The sequence below is a fragment of the Phyllostomus discolor genome, chromosome 2 (assembly GCF_004126475.2).
Source record: "Phyllostomus discolor isolate MPI-MPIP mPhyDis1 chromosome 2, mPhyDis1.pri.v3, whole genome shotgun sequence".
Classification (NCBI taxonomy): Eukaryota; Metazoa; Chordata; class Mammalia; order Chiroptera; family Phyllostomidae; genus Phyllostomus; species Phyllostomus discolor.
In genome coordinates, this window is record NC_040904.2 from 116330135 (window position 1) to 116350495 (window position 20361).

The 20361-nt window shown below is 36.5% G+C and overlaps 1 protein-coding gene across 4 annotated transcripts in view; it reads left to right on the forward strand.

Moving 5' to 3' along the window:
* The window catches only part of PSPC1 (paraspeckle component 1), a 113739-nt gene that overhangs the window by 17493 nt on the left and 75885 nt on the right, over positions 1-20361 (forward strand). For all 4 annotated transcript variants that reach the window (XR_004901435.1, XR_004901436.1, XM_036018392.1 and 1 more), the window contains exons 3-5: positions 601-696; positions 4717-4913; positions 17551-17635. Coding sequence is in view for 2 of the 4 variants with exons in the window: in XM_036018392.1 (XP_035874285.1) it covers positions 601-696; positions 4717-4913; positions 17551-17635 (378 nt within the window). In the remaining 2 variants the exon portion in view is untranslated. The remainder of the gene's footprint in view (positions 1-600; positions 697-4716; positions 4914-17550; positions 17636-20361) is intronic.

Here is a 20361-nt window from a genome sequence, read left to right on the forward strand (position 1 = left end):
ATCATTTATCTTCTACTTTTTTAATTAAAATTTTTTCAATTATAGTTTATCTTTTTTTTTCCTATTCTTGACTTCCTCCTCCCCTCGACTTGCTCCTTGTATACATTATATCTTCTGACTTCCTCTCTTTCTCTTTTGCCTAACTGATATCTTTTAGGTCTCATTTTAGGTTTTAGAAAGACTTTTCTGAACAAGACTGGTTAGACACAGAAAAAGGCTAAAGGTGGGTGGAGATGAGAATTTGAGGTCCTAGGACACAAGGACATGATACTACATACATAAAACATGAGTTAGGTACTCACTCATCCTTTGTACTTTGTAAAGGTTAACTACAGTGGTTACAAAGGCTCAGAGTTGGTTTACTTTTCTGTCATCTTGAATAGATTGTTCTAGAAACAAGGATTCATCTTAGTCTGACTTTGCTGTTCATCTGTGGCACAGCACATGCTAATTGACCGATTTTATGAGTATGTATGATGGCCTTTGAGAACTTCTTATTGAGGGATATTTCCCAAATATGTATCTTGGAATTACAAAAAATTGCTAGGAGAATGTTAATTCCAGACTCTGTATTATTATTAATGTTTTCTACCTATCCAGGACCCCACGGCCAGTCATTGTGGAGCCAATGGAGCAATTTGATGATGAAGATGGCTTGCCAGAGAAGCTAATGCAGAAAACTCAACAATATCATAAGTAAGATTTTATTAATAAAGATATATATATATATATTATCCCCATCCTAGGATATTTTTTTTCATTGCTTTTTTAGAGAAGAAGGGAGAGAGAAATATCAGTGTGAAAAAGTGGCATCAGTTGGTTCCATTCTGTACTCATGTGGAGCAGGCACTGAAACTATAACCTAGGCATGTGCCCTGACTGGGAATTGAACCTGCAACCTTTCAGTTACAGGATGACACTCCAACCAACTGAGCTGCACTGGTTAGATGTGTGCCATCAAGGGTATTTATTATCTCACATTTGTTTTCTAGTATTGTTGGATTATAAAGTGTTCTGTTTATTCATATAATGTGGTTCTTAGAGTAACCTGGTCTACATGGAATACTAGTTTTCTTTGTATATGGCTAAACATCAACTGAATACTTAGAAAAGCCTCTATTTTATAACTAGCAGGGTTGGATTGATAGAACACTGGCAATAATATTTATGCTAAAGTAACAATGAAAACTGAACATCATGAAAATGTTTAATTATTATGTTCAGGTAGAGATTAAAAAGGAGACTTTTTGGAAGGTTGAGTAGGGGAGGTCCTATAGAAATAACTTGATACAATTTTATCTCTTAGAGATAAAAAGGAAAAGTAGCCTATTTTCAAAATGTTGTATATTATTTCACCAATTGCTTTTCACTCAGTGTGATGCAACTTTTAATGTTAAGCTGCCTGTATATATAAATTTTAACCACTTGTTTATTATAATAAATTGTTTTTTATTTATATAATAAATTATTATAATAGTTTATTATAATAAATTGTAACATGAATTGAACAAATAATTGGAATGCCTTTGTGCCAGGCACTGTTCTAGGTGTTACCAGTGCAACTTGGCACTGTTTTTGCTCTCATGACACTTACATTTCTAGTGGTGGAAGATGTATGATAAATAATGAACCATAGAATGGAATATAAGAACAAAAATGAAAAAAAGTAAAAATAATAAACTGAAGATTCTAAAACATCTATTAATTAGTGACAAGTACTATTTAGAGAGACACTAAAGTAAGATATAAAGGCTTAGCTCAAAAAGGATCCATATTTAGACAAATGGTTCTCTAGAAGTATTATACCAGTTTATACTCTTGGTGTATACATAGAAGTGCTTTCTTTCATCCTGACAAATGGATGTTAGGATTTTTTAAAGATTTTGTTTGTTTGTTTGTTTGTTTGTTTATTTTTAGAGAGGGAATGGAGGGAGATAGAGAAAGAGAAACATCAATGTGCGGTTGCTGGGGGTCATGGCCTACAACCCAGGCATGTACCCTGACTGGGAATCGAACCTGCGACACTTTGGTTCGCAGCCCGCACTCAATTCACGGAGCTACGCCAGCCAGGGTGGATGTTAGGATTTTAAGATTTCATATTCTGTGTTCAAAATGGAATTTTATGCATGTTATTTTAAGTATCATTCTTTGATTTTAGTGTAGCTGAATGTTTTTCCCTTCAATAATTCAAATGACAAGTAGGAGTGTGTGTTATATACCTAGTGCTGAAGATGTTTCAATGAACACAATAGAGTAGGAAGTCATGCTGTGTGGTAAGGGGTTGGTGAAAAGACAGGGAAAAGTGGGTGCAGGGGAGCAGAGGACTATGGCTCTTGTACATGAGGTTAGGAAAGCCTACCTGAGACAGTAATATTTGAAGGTGAACAGCTCAAAGTTTGGGAGAGAAGCTGGCTCTACAGCTTGCGGTTGTGGGGAGGACTCTGTCTGGCATCCAGGAACAGTGAAGAGGTTGGTTCAGCTGGAGTCTGGTGAGTAAGGGGGAAGTAGTAGGGATGAGGTAGAGTAAGTGACATATTGGGAGGAGTACAGGTTGCTAGCCGTTACACACTGTCAGGCTAATTTTGGCGTTTGTGTTTTAGGAGAAAGGAACAGAGCAGTGACTTAATTTTAACAGGAACTTGCTTGGCTTAACAGGAGTTTGCTGGCTTTGTTTTTAGAGTAGATTATAAAGAGCCTAGTGTGGAGTCAGGGAGATAAGTTCAGGAGCCTATGGACATGGAAAAGTAGTCACAATGGTAATAGTAAGAAGTTATTAGATTATGGATATAGTTTGAAAGTAGACTTTGGATTTTGCTGAATGATACGGACATATGGGAGAAATGTATGGGAGTTCATATGGGAGTTCAAAGTATGGAAACTACTAATGATTTGAAGACTACTCCTGTAGGAGGAGCAGATTTGTGGAGGAAGATCAGGAACTCTGTTTTGGACATACTAAGTTTGAGATAACTTTTGAACATTCAGGTGGAATATCAAGTCAGTAGCATTTTCATCTGGATTTTAGATAAGCTGTCTGGGCCAGAATTATCTCATATGATAGAAAACTATGTCAAAGGACTGAACCCTGGAATACTCCAGTATATATACTTCAGCTTGGGAAGATTAGAAGGAATCAGCAAAGACTGAGTGGAAAGCAGTCATTGGAGTAGGGAAGACAGCTAGCAGAGTGTATGTCCTGGAAGCAAGGAAGGAAATTATTCCAGGGAAGCAGGATTAGCAGTGATCAGTGGTAATTCATAACCATTTAAATCTCTTTCATGCTATTTTTCAAAAACTTACTATGATATCCTATTCTCTTGACCTTTTTTCCTGGTTATTGCCTATCATTACAAATTTGAAATAGAGTATACCTTTGGATTTAGGAATTAGAAAACTGGAATGATAAGGGTTATAAGAAATGGTATTATAAGTAGTTGTAAGAACTGGAATTTATAGACAATATTTGTTTATATAGTGAGTCAGTTATCCCAGCAAACCTGTAAGGTCTTGTTATAGTCCCAGTTTTATTACTCAAGAGTTACATTCAAAAGGAAATGTTCACAAAGCATAAGAACCACCATTCAAATTCATTTCTAACTCCCCAAATTCATATTGTTTGAAAAGTATTTCTCTTGGGAGAAAGAAGTATTTTTAATATTTATTACTATAATATTATTATCAGTTTGCCTTAGGAACTGCTGACTAATAAACAATTCTTTCATAAAATTAGTGGGTGGTAGATCCTACTATTTCTTCCACTTTCCTAGTCTGTTTTTTTAATAAAGAACAAAATCCAAATCTATTTTAGTGTCACATTACCTAACGCATGGTTAATTTCTATTTTCCTTATATACCTCTAATCCTTGAAGCTGTTTTGTTACTGCATCTTACCCTCTGTGACATCTTCCATGGTTATCTCTGAACTTTGTCCCACTCAATGCAACCATCTTTTCCTCCTCACCCCCAAATAGAAGTTAAATTTATGAATGCAAGGCATATATACTTTTATTGGTGTGAAGATTGTGTTCTTATCAGTACTTTCTAATTGAAGCTATGATAGGCAAATATAATTGAATTTCTTTGAATGTCAGGTATTTTCATACAATTTTATTTTTAAAGAAGTTCAGGTTATTTGTTTGTTCATCATTTATTTAGGAAATATTAAATGTATACAATGTGCTAGGTACTGCGGGTACTTGAGGTACAGCCATTAACAGACCTTTCATGTCTTTATTGAGTTTATAATGTAGCAAGGGAAACAAGTATTGAACAAATAACTACAATAAGTTAGGCCTTTATTTTTGGTCCTAGCCAGTTTACTTAGTACATAAAATTTAATAAATTCTCTGCTTTTACTACTATGCATAAAAGTTATCACTTATAGGGAAAAAAATGTTTCTAGACAGGGCACATTGGATTCGTATGTTGCGGATTGCCTTGTCTAACAACATTTGTTAAATGAATACCAGAAAGGCCTTATTGAAGGTGATAATTAGGGGAGTACAGGTTGTTGCATCCAATTGCTTAGTTTTGAGTCCTGGTTCCATTGCGTTCTCAAACTCAGACTTGTTAAAATTGGCATCACAGTATTGCCACGAGGCAATTTATGTAGAATATTGATGAACTTTGTAAGGGCTCAGTAAATGGTATTTATTTTTAGTTGTTGTTTTTGCCATTTAAACATACATTTCTGTTTGTTTTTAAATATAAACTTAGGGAAAGAGAACAACCACCACGTTTTGCTCAGCCTGGGACGTTTGAATTTGAGTATGCATCTCGATGGAAGGCTCTTGATGAAATGGAGAAGCAGCAGCGTGAGCAGGTTGACAGAAACATCAGAGAAGCCAAAGAGAAGCTGGAGGCAGAAATGGAAGCAGCCAGGCATGAGCACCAGTTAATGCTGATGAGGCAAGGTAAGGTGGGTTCATGTAGATAGGTTAAGATTTCTTTTTCTTGGGGTTCATTTATAGTTCCTACTGACATGTATTGTATTCCAGTTGAGAGTTAGGAGTTTAGATAACAGTTGGAACTCAACACATTAGAAAAACATTTCTCCCTTTTTTGAGAGAACGTCCTTAAAAAAAACAACAGTAAGTTTTCCCTACATAAGTAGTGTTGTTGGAGGTAATTAAGGTTGAATTTTGCCAGTAGCTAATATATGATTCTGATGGCAAAAAAAAAAAAAGACAGAAAAGAAAGCATAGGAGGTAATTCTTGGTATGTAGATAATGGCTTAAAGTCATGAATCAAGATATTTTTTGGTAGAAAGAATGAAGACAAATGCTGTCTACTTAAGATTACTACCACATGCCAAAAGATTACAAATGGATATTTGGCAGAGATAAAGAAAAGATTCATATGTGCTGGTAGATATGTAGAATCAGGAACACTAGATTCTAACATTTTAAACACTTGAGACTGAGCTAATATTTTCTAAGAGCTAATAATAGAATAGTTTACTGTCATTATTACTAGTTAAATACCTAACAACAGAGAAGCTGGTTTTTGTTTGTTTTCTTTTTAGTTTTCATTTTAAAAAAGATTTTATTTACTTATTTTAGAGAGGGGGAAGGGAGGAAGAAAGAGAGGGTGAAAAACATTGAGGTGTGAGAAACATCAACCAGTTGCCTCTTGCACTCCCCCAAGCGGGCACCCCCAACCCAGGTGTGTGCCCTGACTGAGAATCAAACTGGCAACTTTCATTTAGAAGAACAATGCTCAATCCACTGAGCCACACCAGTCAGAGCATGATAAACTGTTTAAATATATACCAAAAGCTTACTTGTCTACTTTTCCTCTTTCTAGGTTTCTTTTTATGCCTGTTTTTATTATTTCTCCTCTCCCTGTTTTTGTTCTTTAATTCTCCAAATTATCTTTTCTGGTTCTTCCTATCACTCATCTTTTTTACTATCTGTAACAGTTTGTATTTCTTAAAATAAGCACCTAGTTTGAGTTATTTTGCTCTTAAATTTTTTGTTTTTGTTTTTTAATCCTCACCCTAGGGTATGCTTACTGATTTTAGAGGGAAGTGGGCATGGGAGAGAGGGAGACAAACATTGATGTGAGAGAAAAACATCGATTGGTTGCCTCTTGCCTGTGGTCCAGCTGGGGAGCAAACCCACAGTCCAGGCACATGCCCTGACTGGGGGTCAGACCTGCGACCTTTTGATTTATAGGACAGTGCTCCAACAAACTGAGCCATGCTGGCCAGGGCTGTTTTTCCTTTTTTAAGTTAGCATTTCAGTAAATGTTTATATACTGTCAGTTGGCTGCCTCCACAGATGCCTGCCTGGATTTCTGCAGCAGTTTTGTTGCTGGATTTTTTACCATCCTCCTCTAAACTATTTTTTCAATACTGGAGCCAATATTTCTTTGAAAGGTGGAAATTTGATCACCACTTAATCTCTGAATCCTTTTGGTAGATTCTCATTTCTTTTAGAATAAAAATCTGGAGCTTTCCCCTTTCTCTCTGTTCAGTAAATGTTTATTAAACAGTTATGGTCACATTGCTGAATAACTACGCTGATGCCGTGTAAGTTAAGACAAAATCTTGCTCAACAAACAGTAGAAACTAGTCAGATATTTCTTTTAGTTTGGACTCTAAACTTAGCAGTTCAGTAAGTTTTCTAGTAAAACTGAACTTATTCGTATCATGTATTATGTTTAAAGATAAAGAAAGTCTCTTGCAGAAAATTTGAAAATTGTTACCTAAGGTAAGATCAAGAATCCTTGGCTGGTTAGAGCTGGTAGAGCTTCAGGTTCATTTAGTCTGGTGGTTTTGTGGTTTTAAAATTTTGTTACATTCTTTCCCAGAATGAACTGGGAATTTAAAAAAACTTTAGTTTCCTAAGCCTATGATTGTTCTGGCAGTTCGGTGTGATAAGGATTGTTCTCTGCTCATTGCCTCCTAGGCCTTTTACGGTGTTACTTTCCCACTATCTACAGTCATTACATGGCTAGGAAATAACAAGTTGAAAGCATTAAAAATACTTTGTTGCTGCTGCTGACAATAGTGTAAGTCATTACTTCAACATGTCCTTAATGTTATTTGTAGGAGATGCTGTTTGAGGTACTGGGGATTTACTACTGATGACAAAGAACAGTATTTCTTTTTGCCTCAAAAAGTTGTGAGCTCTTAGAAAACTTTGCCTTACCCCTAAGAGTATTTTGACTTCTGAAGGATAGTAATTTGCAGTTATTTCCCATGAGCTTTTATTTTATTGCTTTTTCTGGTGTTTATTTATAACCCTTGATCATAATACTTTGGTTTATAATATTAGGAAAGCCATTGCTTAAGGCATCCTGCTCTGTGCTTCTGGGTTTTCTTCTGATGAAGTACATCTTGTATTTCAGCAAAGGTTGCAGGTGATAAATTCTTTTCGTTGTTAGTGTAAAAATTTACAGTTTTTCCTTTTTTGATCTTAAAATTATATATTTCATTTAACAATTCTAAGGATGTATTCAGATGAATGAAGGACTTTAGGTAATTTTAGTTTCATGGGTCTACGGAAACACAGGAGAAAACTCATCAAACAATATGAAAAAAGTCCCTCCTTCCTCCCCTTCTGTTTTCTGTGGGAGTCACTATTTCTTTATTTAAATTTGTTTTCCTTTTTCTCTCTCTCTCTCTCTTTTATTTTTTAGAGACGGGGGTAAAGGAAGGGGGGGGAGAGAAACATGAATTTGTTGTTCACTTATTTATGCATTCATTGGTTGATTCTTGTGTGTTCCCTGACTGAGGATGGAATCCTTTGCCATGGAGTATCTGGACTACTCTCTGACCAAGTGAGCTACCTGACCAGGGCCTCTTTTATATCTTTTTTTGTGTGTTTCTTTAATTCTCACCAGATGATATGTTTATTGACTTTAGAGAGAGAAGAAGCAAGGGGTTGGGAGAGAAAGAGAGAGGAAGGGAGGGAGGGAGAACATTGATGTGAGAGAGAAACATTGATCGGTTGCCTCTAGCATGTGACCTGACCAGTGTTTGAACCCACAACCTATGTTATGTGTCCTGACCAGGAATCAGACCTGCAACCTTTTGGTGTATGGGCTGCTCCTGTCAACTGGGCCACCCAGCCAGGGCCTCTTTTGTATATATATTTTTAAAGATTTTATTTATTTATTTTTAGAGACAGGGGAATGGAGAGAGGAAGAGAAGGAGAGAGACATCTGTATGAGAGAGAAACATTGATCTGTTGCCTCTCTTAGATAGGTGCCCCTTCCATGTACCAAACCAGCAACATAGGCATGTGTCCTGACTAAAATAGAACTGGTAACCTTTTGCTTTGTGGGACAATGCCCAACCAACTCAGCTAGACCAGTCAGGGCTTTTGTATCTTACAGTGGAAAAAATTTTTTGCATATCTTGCTAGTGTGTGTATTTATAACGAAAAAAACCCCAACTCTTTTGATCTTTTTCTGCATCTTTCTTATTTTCATTTCTACATAGGTGCATAGATACAGGGCCCAACATATAAATAGTGCCCCTTTATTTTATTACAAAATCTTTTATCACAAAATCGTATATAATTCTGTAACATAACAATATCACACTCAGGCATACCATATGACATTTTAGGTGAAATGTTCAAATCAAAACTATAAATTATTGCACACATATTTATTACTCTACCAACCACACTCAAGCAGGCATTATTTCTGCTAGACCCTGTATAAATCTGACTCAGTTTTTAAATAGCTGCACTATATTCTGTTAAATATCTGTAATTAATTTGACTCATCTTCCCCTGATTGATATCTAATTCTGTTTCCAGTTTGTTAAAGAAAAGCAGTGCTGCAATGAATATTTATGTATATGTCTTGGCAAATTTTTGTAAATGTTGATTTTTGTTGGACACACCAGCACTTTTGATGATTGCTTCATTTATACTCTATTTAGTTTTTTCCAGATCCAGATGCCTTTTACTCATTACCAATTATCTTTTCTTTCTGTGTCTGTGTTTGGTTATTAGTAGGCAGTTCCTGAATTTTCCTATTTTTGTGTTCCCTTTGTTGTATAATTACAAAACTCTTGGTGGATAATGTTAACTCTGACATTCTTTTTGCTGTTATTCTCCACTCTTGCATCACTGAATTTTATTTGATAATATTCTTCTTTATAAATGCCTTTGTACTGATAAATCAAGTAATAGAAATATATTTATTTCCTCTAAATGATATCTTTTGATTCTTGGTTACCAAAGAAAAAAGAACAAGGAAATAGGCATATTCAGCTCCTCCTTTCTCTTGACCCCTTCAACATTTATTAATTCTGCTTCCAATTTGTGTGGATTTATGGCACCGGTTAATTTTTTAAAGTATGAAGCTAGTTTTACTTATTTTTTAGTGAGAACATTTAAGTTCTAATCTCTTTAAGTAGCTTTCAGTTATATCATACAGTGTTATCAACTATAGTTGTCACCATGTTATACATTGGTTCCATACTCTTTTTTTAAATATATATATTTTATTGATTATGCTATTTACAGTTGTCCCGTTTCCCCCTTCACTCCCCTCCACCCTGTACAACCTCTCCCACCCACATTCCCCCCTTTAGTTCATGTCCATGTGTCATACTTATAAATTCTTTAGCTTCTACATTTCTCATATTATTCTTACCCTCCCCCTGTCTATTTTCTACCTACAATCTGTGCTATTTATTCTCTGTACCTACCCCCCCCCCCCCCCCCCCTGTTGCTAATCCTCCATGTGATCTCCGTTTCTGTGGTTCTGTTCCTGTTGTAGTTGTTTGCTTAGTTTCTTTCGGTTTTGCTTTAGATGTGGTTGTTAATAATTGTGAGTTTGCTGTCCTTTTACTATACATGTATTTTTTTTTTAATCTTCTTTTCTTAGATAAGTCCCTTTAACATTTCATAAAATAAGGGCTTGGTGATGATGAACTCCTTTGACTTGACCTTATCTGAGAAGCACTTTATCTGCCCTTCCATTCTAAATGATAGCTTTGCTGGATAGAGTAGTCTGGGATATAGGTCCTTGTCTTTCATGACTTGGAATACTTCTTTCCAGCCCCTTCTTGCCTGTAAGGTCTCTTTGGAGAAATCAGCTGACAGTCTGATGGGAACTCCTTTGTAGGTTACTGTCCCCTTATCTCTTGCTGCTTCTAGGATTCTCTCCTTCATTTTTACCTTGGCTAATGTAATGATGATGTGCCTTAGTGTGTTTCTTCTTGTTCCAACTTCTTTGGGACTCTCTGAGCTTCCTGGACTTCCTGGAAGTCTGTTTCCTTTGCCAGAATGGGGAAGTTCTCCTTTATTATTTGTTCAAATACGTTTTCAATCTGTTGCTCTACCTCTTCCCCTTCTAGTACCCCTATAATTCGGATGTGGGAACATTTAAAGGGGTCCTGGAGGTTCCTAAGCTTCTCCTCGTTTTTTTGAATTCTTATTTCTCCATTCTTTCCTGTTTGGTTGTTTCTTCCTTCTGGTCCACTCTATTGTTTTGAGTCCTAGTTTCCTTCCCATCACTATTGGTTCCCTATGCATTTTCCTTCATTTCTTTTATGGTAACCTGCATTTGTTCATCTAATTTGCGACCAAAATCAAGCAATTCTGTGAGCTTCCTGGTCACCAGTGTTTAGAACTGTGCATCTGATAGGTTAGCTATCTCTTGGTTGCTCAGAAGGATGAGTTCTGGGGCACTGATTTGTTCTTCTATTTGAGCCATCTCTCTCTCTCTCTCTCTCTCTCTCTCTCTCTTTTTTTTTGTCTGGTAGCTCCTGTTATAGTGAGGGGCAGAGCCTTAGGTGTTCACCAGGGCTAGGCACCCCAGTCTCTAGATTGTGACGTATGTGGGGGTGGGAGGGGAACAATGGCGGTAGCTCTGTTCTCCTGGGACCTCAGTCCCTTCCCTGGGATCCTGGGTTGCGTGCTCTGCCCTGGTCCACAATCGCCCCCTCACTGGGTCTGGCAGCTGCTGCTTGCGTACTCAGGGTCCATCCACTGCGATCTTGCGCGCACCAGATGCCTTATGCGCCCAATTCTCCCTGTTCTCTGCGCCGCGCCCTGTGCCTAGCTGCTCGTCTCCGCTCCTCCTACCAGTCTAGATGAACGGGTCTATTTCTACTTCTTGGCTGTTGAACTTCCATTCAGATAAATTTTCTGTTGTTCTGGGTGTTATTCTGCCTCTAAATTGTTGTTGTTCCAACTTTGGTTGTGCGTGGAGGTACATTGCGTCCACCTATGTGTCCCTCTTGCCGGGAGTCCTCTACTCTACTATTTGTATGGGTTTGACTTTTTTTTTTTGATTCCAGGTGCAAGTTATACCATGCAGTATTTGTTTTTCTCTGGCTTATTTCACTGAGCATAATGCCCTCAGAGTTCATGCATGTTGTTTTAAATGGTAGGATATCAGAATTTACAAAAATTTGCTAAGATACCTGTGTTTCTCATGGCTGAATAATATTCCATTGTGTATATGTATGTATGTTTTTGTAAATATGTTATGTATATATGTGAGCATGTGTTTGTATATTACCACTTTGTGTGTCATGTATACCACATGTTTTTTACATGCACATACATTTTATTGACTTTATTAGGGTGACATTGGTTAATAAAATAAGGTGTCAGGGATACAGTTCTCTTTCACCTCATCTGTATATTGTATTGTGTGTACCACCTCAAGACAAGTCTCCTTCCATCACTATTTATCTTTACTACTACATGCCCTCTTGATCCAGTCATCTGTTGATGGACACTTAGGTTTTTTCACATGCTGTCTAGTATGAATAATGCTACAATGAATGTGGAATACTCAATATATTTTTTAAAGATTTTACTTATTAATTTTTAGAGAGGGGGGAAGGGAGGGAGCAAGAGAGGGAGAGAAACATCAATGTGTGGTTGTCTCTCGCACTCCTCCCACTGGGGACCTGGCCTGCAACTCAGGCACATGCCCTAACTGGAAATCAAACTAACAACCCTCTGGGTCACAGCCTGACTGACACTCAGTCCACTACGAACCAGCCAGGGCTATCTTTTCAATATTATGTTTTCATTTCAACATGTTCTTTAACCTTAATCCTCATGTGTTTTACTGAGTTATGACTTTTTTGTTCATCACTTGATTGTCTGATGTTTATCATAATTTCTTTAAGAAGAGTTTATGGAAACGTTACTGGAGTTCTTGCATGTTGTGAAGTACTGTGTGATCCTTGTATTTTAAACTGACAATTGAATGGGTAAAATTCATGAAATTTTGCCCCCCTTATTTCTTAAGTACTTGACAGCATTTTTCATTGTCTCCTTGCATTGAATGCTTCTATGGGGAGGTCTGAAATAAGCCTGGATTTTTTCCCTTCTTGCAAGTGACTTGATCCTTTTTTCAGGCTTCCATATAAAAATTTTCTCTTTAAAGGCTAATAACTTATTCAAGATGTTGCCCTGCAAGATTTTGTTGTGAGAAGTTTTTTTTCCAAAATTTTCAAAATATATTTTATTAATTACATTATTACAATTGTCCCATTTCCCCTGCTTATTCCTCTCTACTCTGCAACCCCCCAGCAGCAGCCCCCTCCCACCAGTTCATATCCATGGATCATACGTAAGTTTTTTGGCTTCTGCATTTCCTGTACTATTCTTAACCTCCCTATTTTGTACCTACCATTTGTTTCTTATTCTCTGTATATTTCCCCCATTCTCTCCTTCCCACTGATAGCCTTCCATGTAGTCTCCATTTCTGTGATTCTGTTCCTGTTGTAGTTGTTTGCTTAGTTTGTTTTTGTTTTTGTGTTTAGTGGGTTCGTTGCCATTTTACTTTTCCTATTTTTAATTTTCTTTTTCTTAGATAAGTCCCTTTAACATTTCATATAATAAGGGATTGGTGATGATGACCTCCTTTAACTTGACCATATCTGGGAAGCACTTTAACTGTCCTTCAATTTTAAATGATAGCTTTGGTGGATAGAGTAGTCTTGGGTAAAGTCATGAAGCCTTTCATGACTTCAAATACTTTACAGCTCCTTCTTGCCTGCAAGGTGTCCTTTGAGAAATCAGCTGACAGTCTCATAGGCACTCCTTGGTAGGTAACTCTCTCGTTTACTCTTTCAGCTTTTCAGATTCTCTACTTATCTTCAATCTTGGGTAATGTAATGATGATGATGTTCCTTGGTGTGTGCTTCCCTGGGTCCAACCTCTTGGGGACTGTCTGAGCTTCCTGGACTTTTTAGAAATCTATTTCCTTTACCAGGTGAAGGAAGTTCTCCTTCATTATTGTTTCAAAAAGTTTTCAATTTCTTGCCCTTGTTCTTCTCCTTCTGGCACCCCTATGATTTGGATGTTGGGATGTGTAAAGTTGTCCTGAAGGTTCCTAAGCTTCTCCTCTCTCTTTTTTTTTTTTTAAATTTTTATTTTGAATTCTTGTTTCTTCATTGTCTTCTGGTTGGATGTTTGTTTCTTCCTTTTGTTCCGAATTGTTGATCTGAGTCCCCCTTTCTTTCCCATCACTGTTAGTTTACCTGTATATTTTGTTTTATTTATTTCACTTTTCATAGCCTTCACTTTTTCCTCTATATTGGGACCATACACAACCATTTCTGTGAACATGCTGATTACCAGTATTTTGAACTCTGCATCTGGTAGGTTGGCTATTTCTTCATCACTTAGTTCTTTTTCTGGGTTTTTGATATGTTCTTTAATTTGGGCCATAATTTTTGTCTTCGTGTGCCAGTTACATTAAAAGGGGCGGAGCCTTAGGTATTCACTTAGTTGTGGTGCTATATGTGGGAGAGGGTTCTGAAAGGGAACAGTGGCACTGGATTCTCTGGCTGGCATCCATTCATTTATTCTGCTACCCACAAGCAAATTGGGCCCTCTCGTGCTGATTTCCAGGAGGATGGTTTTGTGTATGTTCTTGTAGCTGTGGGTCTATCCAACGGACTCTCCTATGAGGCTGGGAGTTTTCTCCTGTCACCTTAACCCTGACAGATTTTACAGTCAGAGGTTTTGAGGCTCTGTTTCCCCGCACTGGAACCCTGGTTTGCATGGTCTCTCTCACCCCCCCAGTTGTTCTTCCCGGTTTATCCACATGCAAATGTAGCCACCTGGTCTGACAGCCACCACCTTGCTGTGAGTCCTTTCTACCCTGGCTGCCTATCTCTGCCCCTCCTACAGGTCTGGATGAATGTATCTTTACCTCCTTGGTTGTCAATCTTCCATACAGTTTGATTTTCTGACAGTTCTGATTGTTTTTTGTTTTTAAATTTTATTGTTGTCCTTGGTTTGTGGAGGCACAGTGTGTTCCTCTGTCTCCATCTTGGCCAGAAGTCTCTTTATGATAAGTTGTGAACAAAATAACTTAAACCAATATGAAGGTGTTCTCTTTATATTTGTTCTTAAATTTAGATTCTGTTTAACATTTTACCATATTTGCTTTATTACATTTTTCCATTTTTCCTTTCTTGTGTTCAAGATATATTTTATTGTACACCATAATATTTCAGCCTTTTCTGGAAGTAGATCTTTTCAATATGTAGTTTCAATTCTTATATTTTTAGAAAGTGAACTTGTTAGGTCAGAGAACATACATTCAGTTTTCATTACTTGAAGGCTTCTCAATAAGGGAAACAGTTTCCTACAGTCTAGTAAATCAACCTTTAAATTTATCTATAGTTTTCTCTGTTCACTTTTGCTGTGTACCTATATTTATGATATATTGAAATTATAGTGTTAATACAATTTTATGTTCTTTTATCATTAAATTTGTTAGGGTAAGCATTTAAAAATACTTACTTAGTCTAGTCCTGATGGTGTGCCTCAGTGGGTTGGGTATTGTTATGCAGACAGAAAGGTCACCAGTGCGATTTCTTGTCAGGGCACATGCCTGGGTTGCAGGCCAGGTCCCTGGTTGGAGGGGTGTGTGAGAGGCAACAGATTATGTCTCTCACATCAATGTTTTTCTCCCTCTCTTTCTCCCCACCTCTCCTTTCTATCAAAATTAAATAAAATCTTAAAAAATATAAAAATGTTAACTTGGTCTGGTAATCAGTAGTATACTACAGCTAGTGTCTTCTTGTCTATGGATTCCTTTGTGTTATATTTTTAAGCAATATTCCGATTAGTTTGTTATTTAACAGGTCAAAGGATAAAAGCATATCTAGTTATAAATTTTTTTTAGTAATTTTTTTTCCCAGAAGGATATTTTTTGGTAGTGTTTACATCTTAGTGAAATTTTAGGAACTTGGGATATTAACAAAATAAAAGAAATAATTTATTAAAAATAAAATGTTAGTTTCAGGTTGATATTGCTGGTTTTTAGTATCAGATATTTGCTTATCTGATAATTATATTGTCCAGTAGTTTCAGCTAATTTAAAAGAATTTTTAGCCCTGGCTGGCATAGCTCAATGGATTGAGTGTGGGCTGCAAACCAAAGTGTTGTAGGTTCGATTCCCAGTCAGGGAACATGCCTGGGTTGCAGGCCACGGCCCCCAGAAACCTCACATTGATGTTTCTCTCTCTCTCTTTCTTCCTCCCTTCCCTCTCCAAAAAATAAATAAAAATATTTAAAGGAATTTTTAAAAAGTTATTGAATGATTTTCAGAGAGAGAAAGAGAAATAAAAACATGGATTTGTTGTTGTACTTATTTATCCATTCATTGGTTGATTCTTGTATGTGCCCTGACTGGAGAATCAACCTGCAACCTTGGCATCAGGAGTATCAGCATGATACCTAGCCAGGGCTTTGAGCTAACTATTATACCAATATTTCAGGTAAGGAGATGTTATCTGAGAAGTTAAAGCAGTTTTCTCAGCTGGCACAGCTTAAAAGGAGAAGCTCCAGTTGTCTGAAAAGAAATGTTTCTTTTCTTACTCCTTTTCATGGATGAAAATGTATTCCCTATTTTTACTTTCATAATTATATATTGTAGATAGTCTCTAATTTTAAGAACAGCTAACCTACAGCAACCTCCAAAACTATGTTGAAATTGTTACAGGCGATAGTGGGACATTTTTCATTCTTTGGCTTAATGAAGAATTTCCTCTTAGGAATATAAGTGCATTACATTTTCGGTCTCTTCTTGGTTTCTCCTACTAAATTAATTGTATGGTAGTTGCATGGCTCTCAATGTTGGTTGCACAATGGAGTCATCTAGGGGGTTTCAAATAAAAATACTAATGTCTGGTCCACATCTCAAGGTATTTTGATTTAACTGATGTGTGGTTAAAAGGTATTTAAGTAATTCTAATAAGCAGTTAGTTATAGCTGACAACTAATGGTGTAAATGTTTGAAATCATTGTCATATTTGGTGTCCTTTAATATAGCTAAGTGTTATCTCAACTGACATTATAATCATCTGGTCCCTACCCCATGTATCAAAACTGACTTTCCTTAGCATAGTCTCTAAATCTGTTTTTTAATTTTTATTTTTTAAGTTTCCCAGTTGCATCTGATTATCTAGGTTTGGGGTACTAGAAAGTACCCCAGTTTGAAGGAGTATCTGATATTTTGTTTTCTTTGGCAAAATACACAGTTCAGTCTGTTTCCAATGTATGAAATTGGAGGATAATATTCACCTTGTTAGGGCTTTGTTGCCAACCATATTATGGTTATGATGGTAGGGTTATTGCTACATAGAAAGTTAACTGAAACAAACTATTAGTATTATGTAAGTTTTGAATGTAGTGATTTATTAAAAAAACATTTAGGTAATTTGTGTTCATTTTAAAAAATCAGATAACCTGAAGAGACAAGAAAAAATAAAAGTAACCAATAATTGTGCTTTTCAGAGTGTTTTAATGTTTTCGTATTTTTAAATACGCATGTATGCAGACATAATTTGGTAAGATATTACAAAGATTTTTAGCACTTGGAAAGTTAATGTACTACTTCTCAGATGTTCAGAAAAAATGTCCTTTTTATTATCTTTTACTACTGTGGAGCCCCTGTTCTTGATACAGCAAGTATGGTGTCAGTGGGAATGCTTGTCTTATTTAAAATGATCTTGTTCATCTCAGTATTTAGCCTTTTTCCTCTTTCAGGAATTCTTTGCTTGTTGCCTTTTTTCCCCCTAAGACATTGACTTGGTGTAGGAGGAATCTTACACTAATTGTGTTGGGAGGGATGATCTCTGAGCTTCATGCAGTGTCTTACCACTTTCCCTACAATTTGTCTGGTGTGGTTATGACCTGCTGTCTGCTGACATCTCCCAAGGCATCTTTTTGGGCTTTGCACTTGCTGCTGAAAAATTCTAATATAATTAAAATATGTAAGTGAAAATTAATGTATCATTTTATTTTGTTTTTAGTATGTTTTAATTCCTATGTTAAAAAACCTTGCCTATTTTAATTTATGAGCAGAAGGACAAATTTTATTCTTCTCTTCATACACATGAAGAAACAGTCCCAGAAAGGATATTAATTTGATTAGTTAATTACACAGCTTATAATCTTTTGTTATAAGGTGATATAGGAGATACTGGGTGCATGAATATGAATAAATTATATATTGCCAGTAACAGAGAGTTTGTATGTTCATGTATATAAAAATACACAAGTGCAGCTAAAATATTAATGGGACATCAATATTTTATAGATCTCATGAGGCGTCAAGAAGAACTGAGACGCCTGGAAGAACTCAGGAACCAGGAGCTGCAAAAACGAAAGCAAATACAACTGAGGTAAAAAGAAAAACCTGTGTAACACAGATGTGAATACACATAGTCCTTGTGTGTTACTAATAAAACTTCATTCTTCCTTTGGGAACAGATTGTACAGGTTGGAAAAATACAAATAAAACTGTCCATTTTTTATTGTACTTGGGCAATTACTCCACAGACTAGCATAATTCTTTGTTATTCTTAGGATGCATTTAGCTGGTTATTGACACTTTGGTTGCATACACTATGACTTTACATCTGAGGTCTAGGCATTAATGTGTATAATTTAGTATAAGAATGCATCACTGTTTATTTCAGTTTCTCTTTTTGTTTTCCTGTGTATAGCATTGCTGTGAATGGCTTTATGTATAAACAAATTAACAGCTTTCCATATACCTGTAATATTTAATTATGAACTATAATTAGATAAATGTTACCCTTACAAGTTTCAAATATAATAATTAAGAAATGTTATGATCAAAGCTGTGATTAAAGCAAACTTAAAATTTGTTGAAAGTGCTATGAAAGTAGTAAATGCTTGTGTACAAAGTAAGGTGCTCATAGGAAATAAAAGATAAAGCAGAAAGTGCAAAACCATGGATCAGTGTGAAGTGTCTTCACAGTCTGGGGGTAGGTAGTATTCAGTTTATTTTAGTTTACTTTTTTCAACAGTGTATCTGGTTTATAGTCATGCTTCTGTCTTGGAACTATTCTGGTTTTACTTTAACCTACTTGGACAAAGCTGCACCAGCGTTCTAACCTGGGTAATTGTTAGAAAGTCTCAAACTTCTCCCTATAAAGTATAGGGGTAGAGCTTTAATAAATTATCCAGGTAATTCTGGTATACCCTAAAGTTCAGAGTCAATATTGTATACAGCTCCCCACATCAACTCCTTACATGAGGGACCTTTTTTTTTTTTTTTTAAGATTTTATTTACTTTTTTAAAGAGAGAGTTGGGAGGGGAAAAAGAGAGAAACATCAGTGTGCAAGAGGAACATCTATTTGTTGCCTCTTGCAGTGCTCCGAACTAAGGACCTGTCCCTGCATTCCAGGCAAGTGCCCTGACCAGGAATGAACTGATCTTTCAGTTTGCCTGATGACACCCAACCCAGTGAGTCACACCACTCAGGGCTAGGGGCCTTTAAAAAAAAAAAATTATTTATTTATTTTTAGAGAGAGGGGAAGGGAGGGAGAAAGAGTGGGAGAGAAACATTAATGTGGTTGTGTCTTGCGTGCCCACCAATGGGGGCCTGGCCTGTAGCCCAGGCATGTGCCCAGGACTGGGAATTGAACCTGTAACCCTTTGATTAGCAGGCCAGCACTGAATCCACTGAGCCAAACCAACCAGGGCTGGGATCTTTTTTAAGGGTCTGGCTGCTTGTTTTTTTTTTCTTTTTTTTAATGTAAATGTGGTAAAATCTGTTCTACTTAACACAAATTAAAGGAAACCTCCCCTTCTGTAACAAAAAAAAAGCCCTATCTGAATCCAGTTTTCTCCTGTTATATTTATACTTGACAGTTTTTTGTGTTTTTTTCAGACCTTAGTGGTATTTTGTCTTTTTCTAATTTTATATTTCAATTACTGTTTATATTCAATATTACTTTGTATTAGTTTCAGGTGTACAGCAGAGTGGTTAGACAATCATACACTTTACAAAGTGTTCCTTATCCCCGACATTTCCAGTATGTACCTAGCATTAGACATAGTATTGGATTGGCCAAATCGTCTGTTTAGTTTTTTTTGTAAAGTAAAAGGTACATTTTTCATTTCCACCAATAACTTTATTGATTTGGATATCTTGAGTATGTCAGCTATGACTTGCTATTGGCTTCTAGTGGGTGGAGGCCAGGGGTGCTGCTAAACATCATCCAATGTATAATACAGACCCCCAGCAAAGAATTATTTTGGAGAAGTGGTTGATTTTTAGAACTGAACAGTTTAAGATTAGCCTGAAATATTTTTGCCGGGCAGCAAGAACATACTTCAAAAGAGGTGGGGCATGTTGAAAGGATACAGGAGCCAAAAATAAAGGAGCCCCTAATGGCCAAAGTTGGAACCATTTCAACAACAAAGTAAAAAATAATACTATTAGATTTAAATGTTTATAATTAATTTCTTGATTTTTGAGAGAGAGGGACATGTATTTGCTATTACATTTATCTATTCATTCGTTTATTTACTTTTTTTAAAAGATTTTATTTATTTATTTTTAGAGAGAGGGACAGGGAAGGAGAAAGGGAGAGAAACATCGATGGGTGATTGCCTCTTGCATGCCCCTCACTGGAGACCTGGCCTGCAACCCAGGCACATGCCCTGACTGAGAATCGAATGGATGACCCTTTGATTTTCAGGCCCATGCTCAATCCACTTAGCTATACCAGCCAGGGCCTGTTTCACGTATTTATACATTCAGTGGTTGCTTGTTGTATGTGCCCTGAATGGAGATTGGATTTTCAGCCTTGGTGTATTGGGACAATGGTCTAACCAACTGAGCTGCCTATCCAGGGCCGATAGTGTTAGATTTTTAAATTATAGAGTAAATATCCATGAGTCCATATGATAGTAGTAAATAAATGAATGAATAAATAAATAAATGGAGGAGAATTCCAATTAATAAATGCTGGCCCTGGCTGGTGTGGTTCTGTGGGTTGAGCCCTGGCCTGTGAACTGAAAGATTGCCAATTTGATTCCCTCCCTGTCTAGGCATGTCTGGGTATTAGGTTGGGTCCCACATGGTATGCGAGA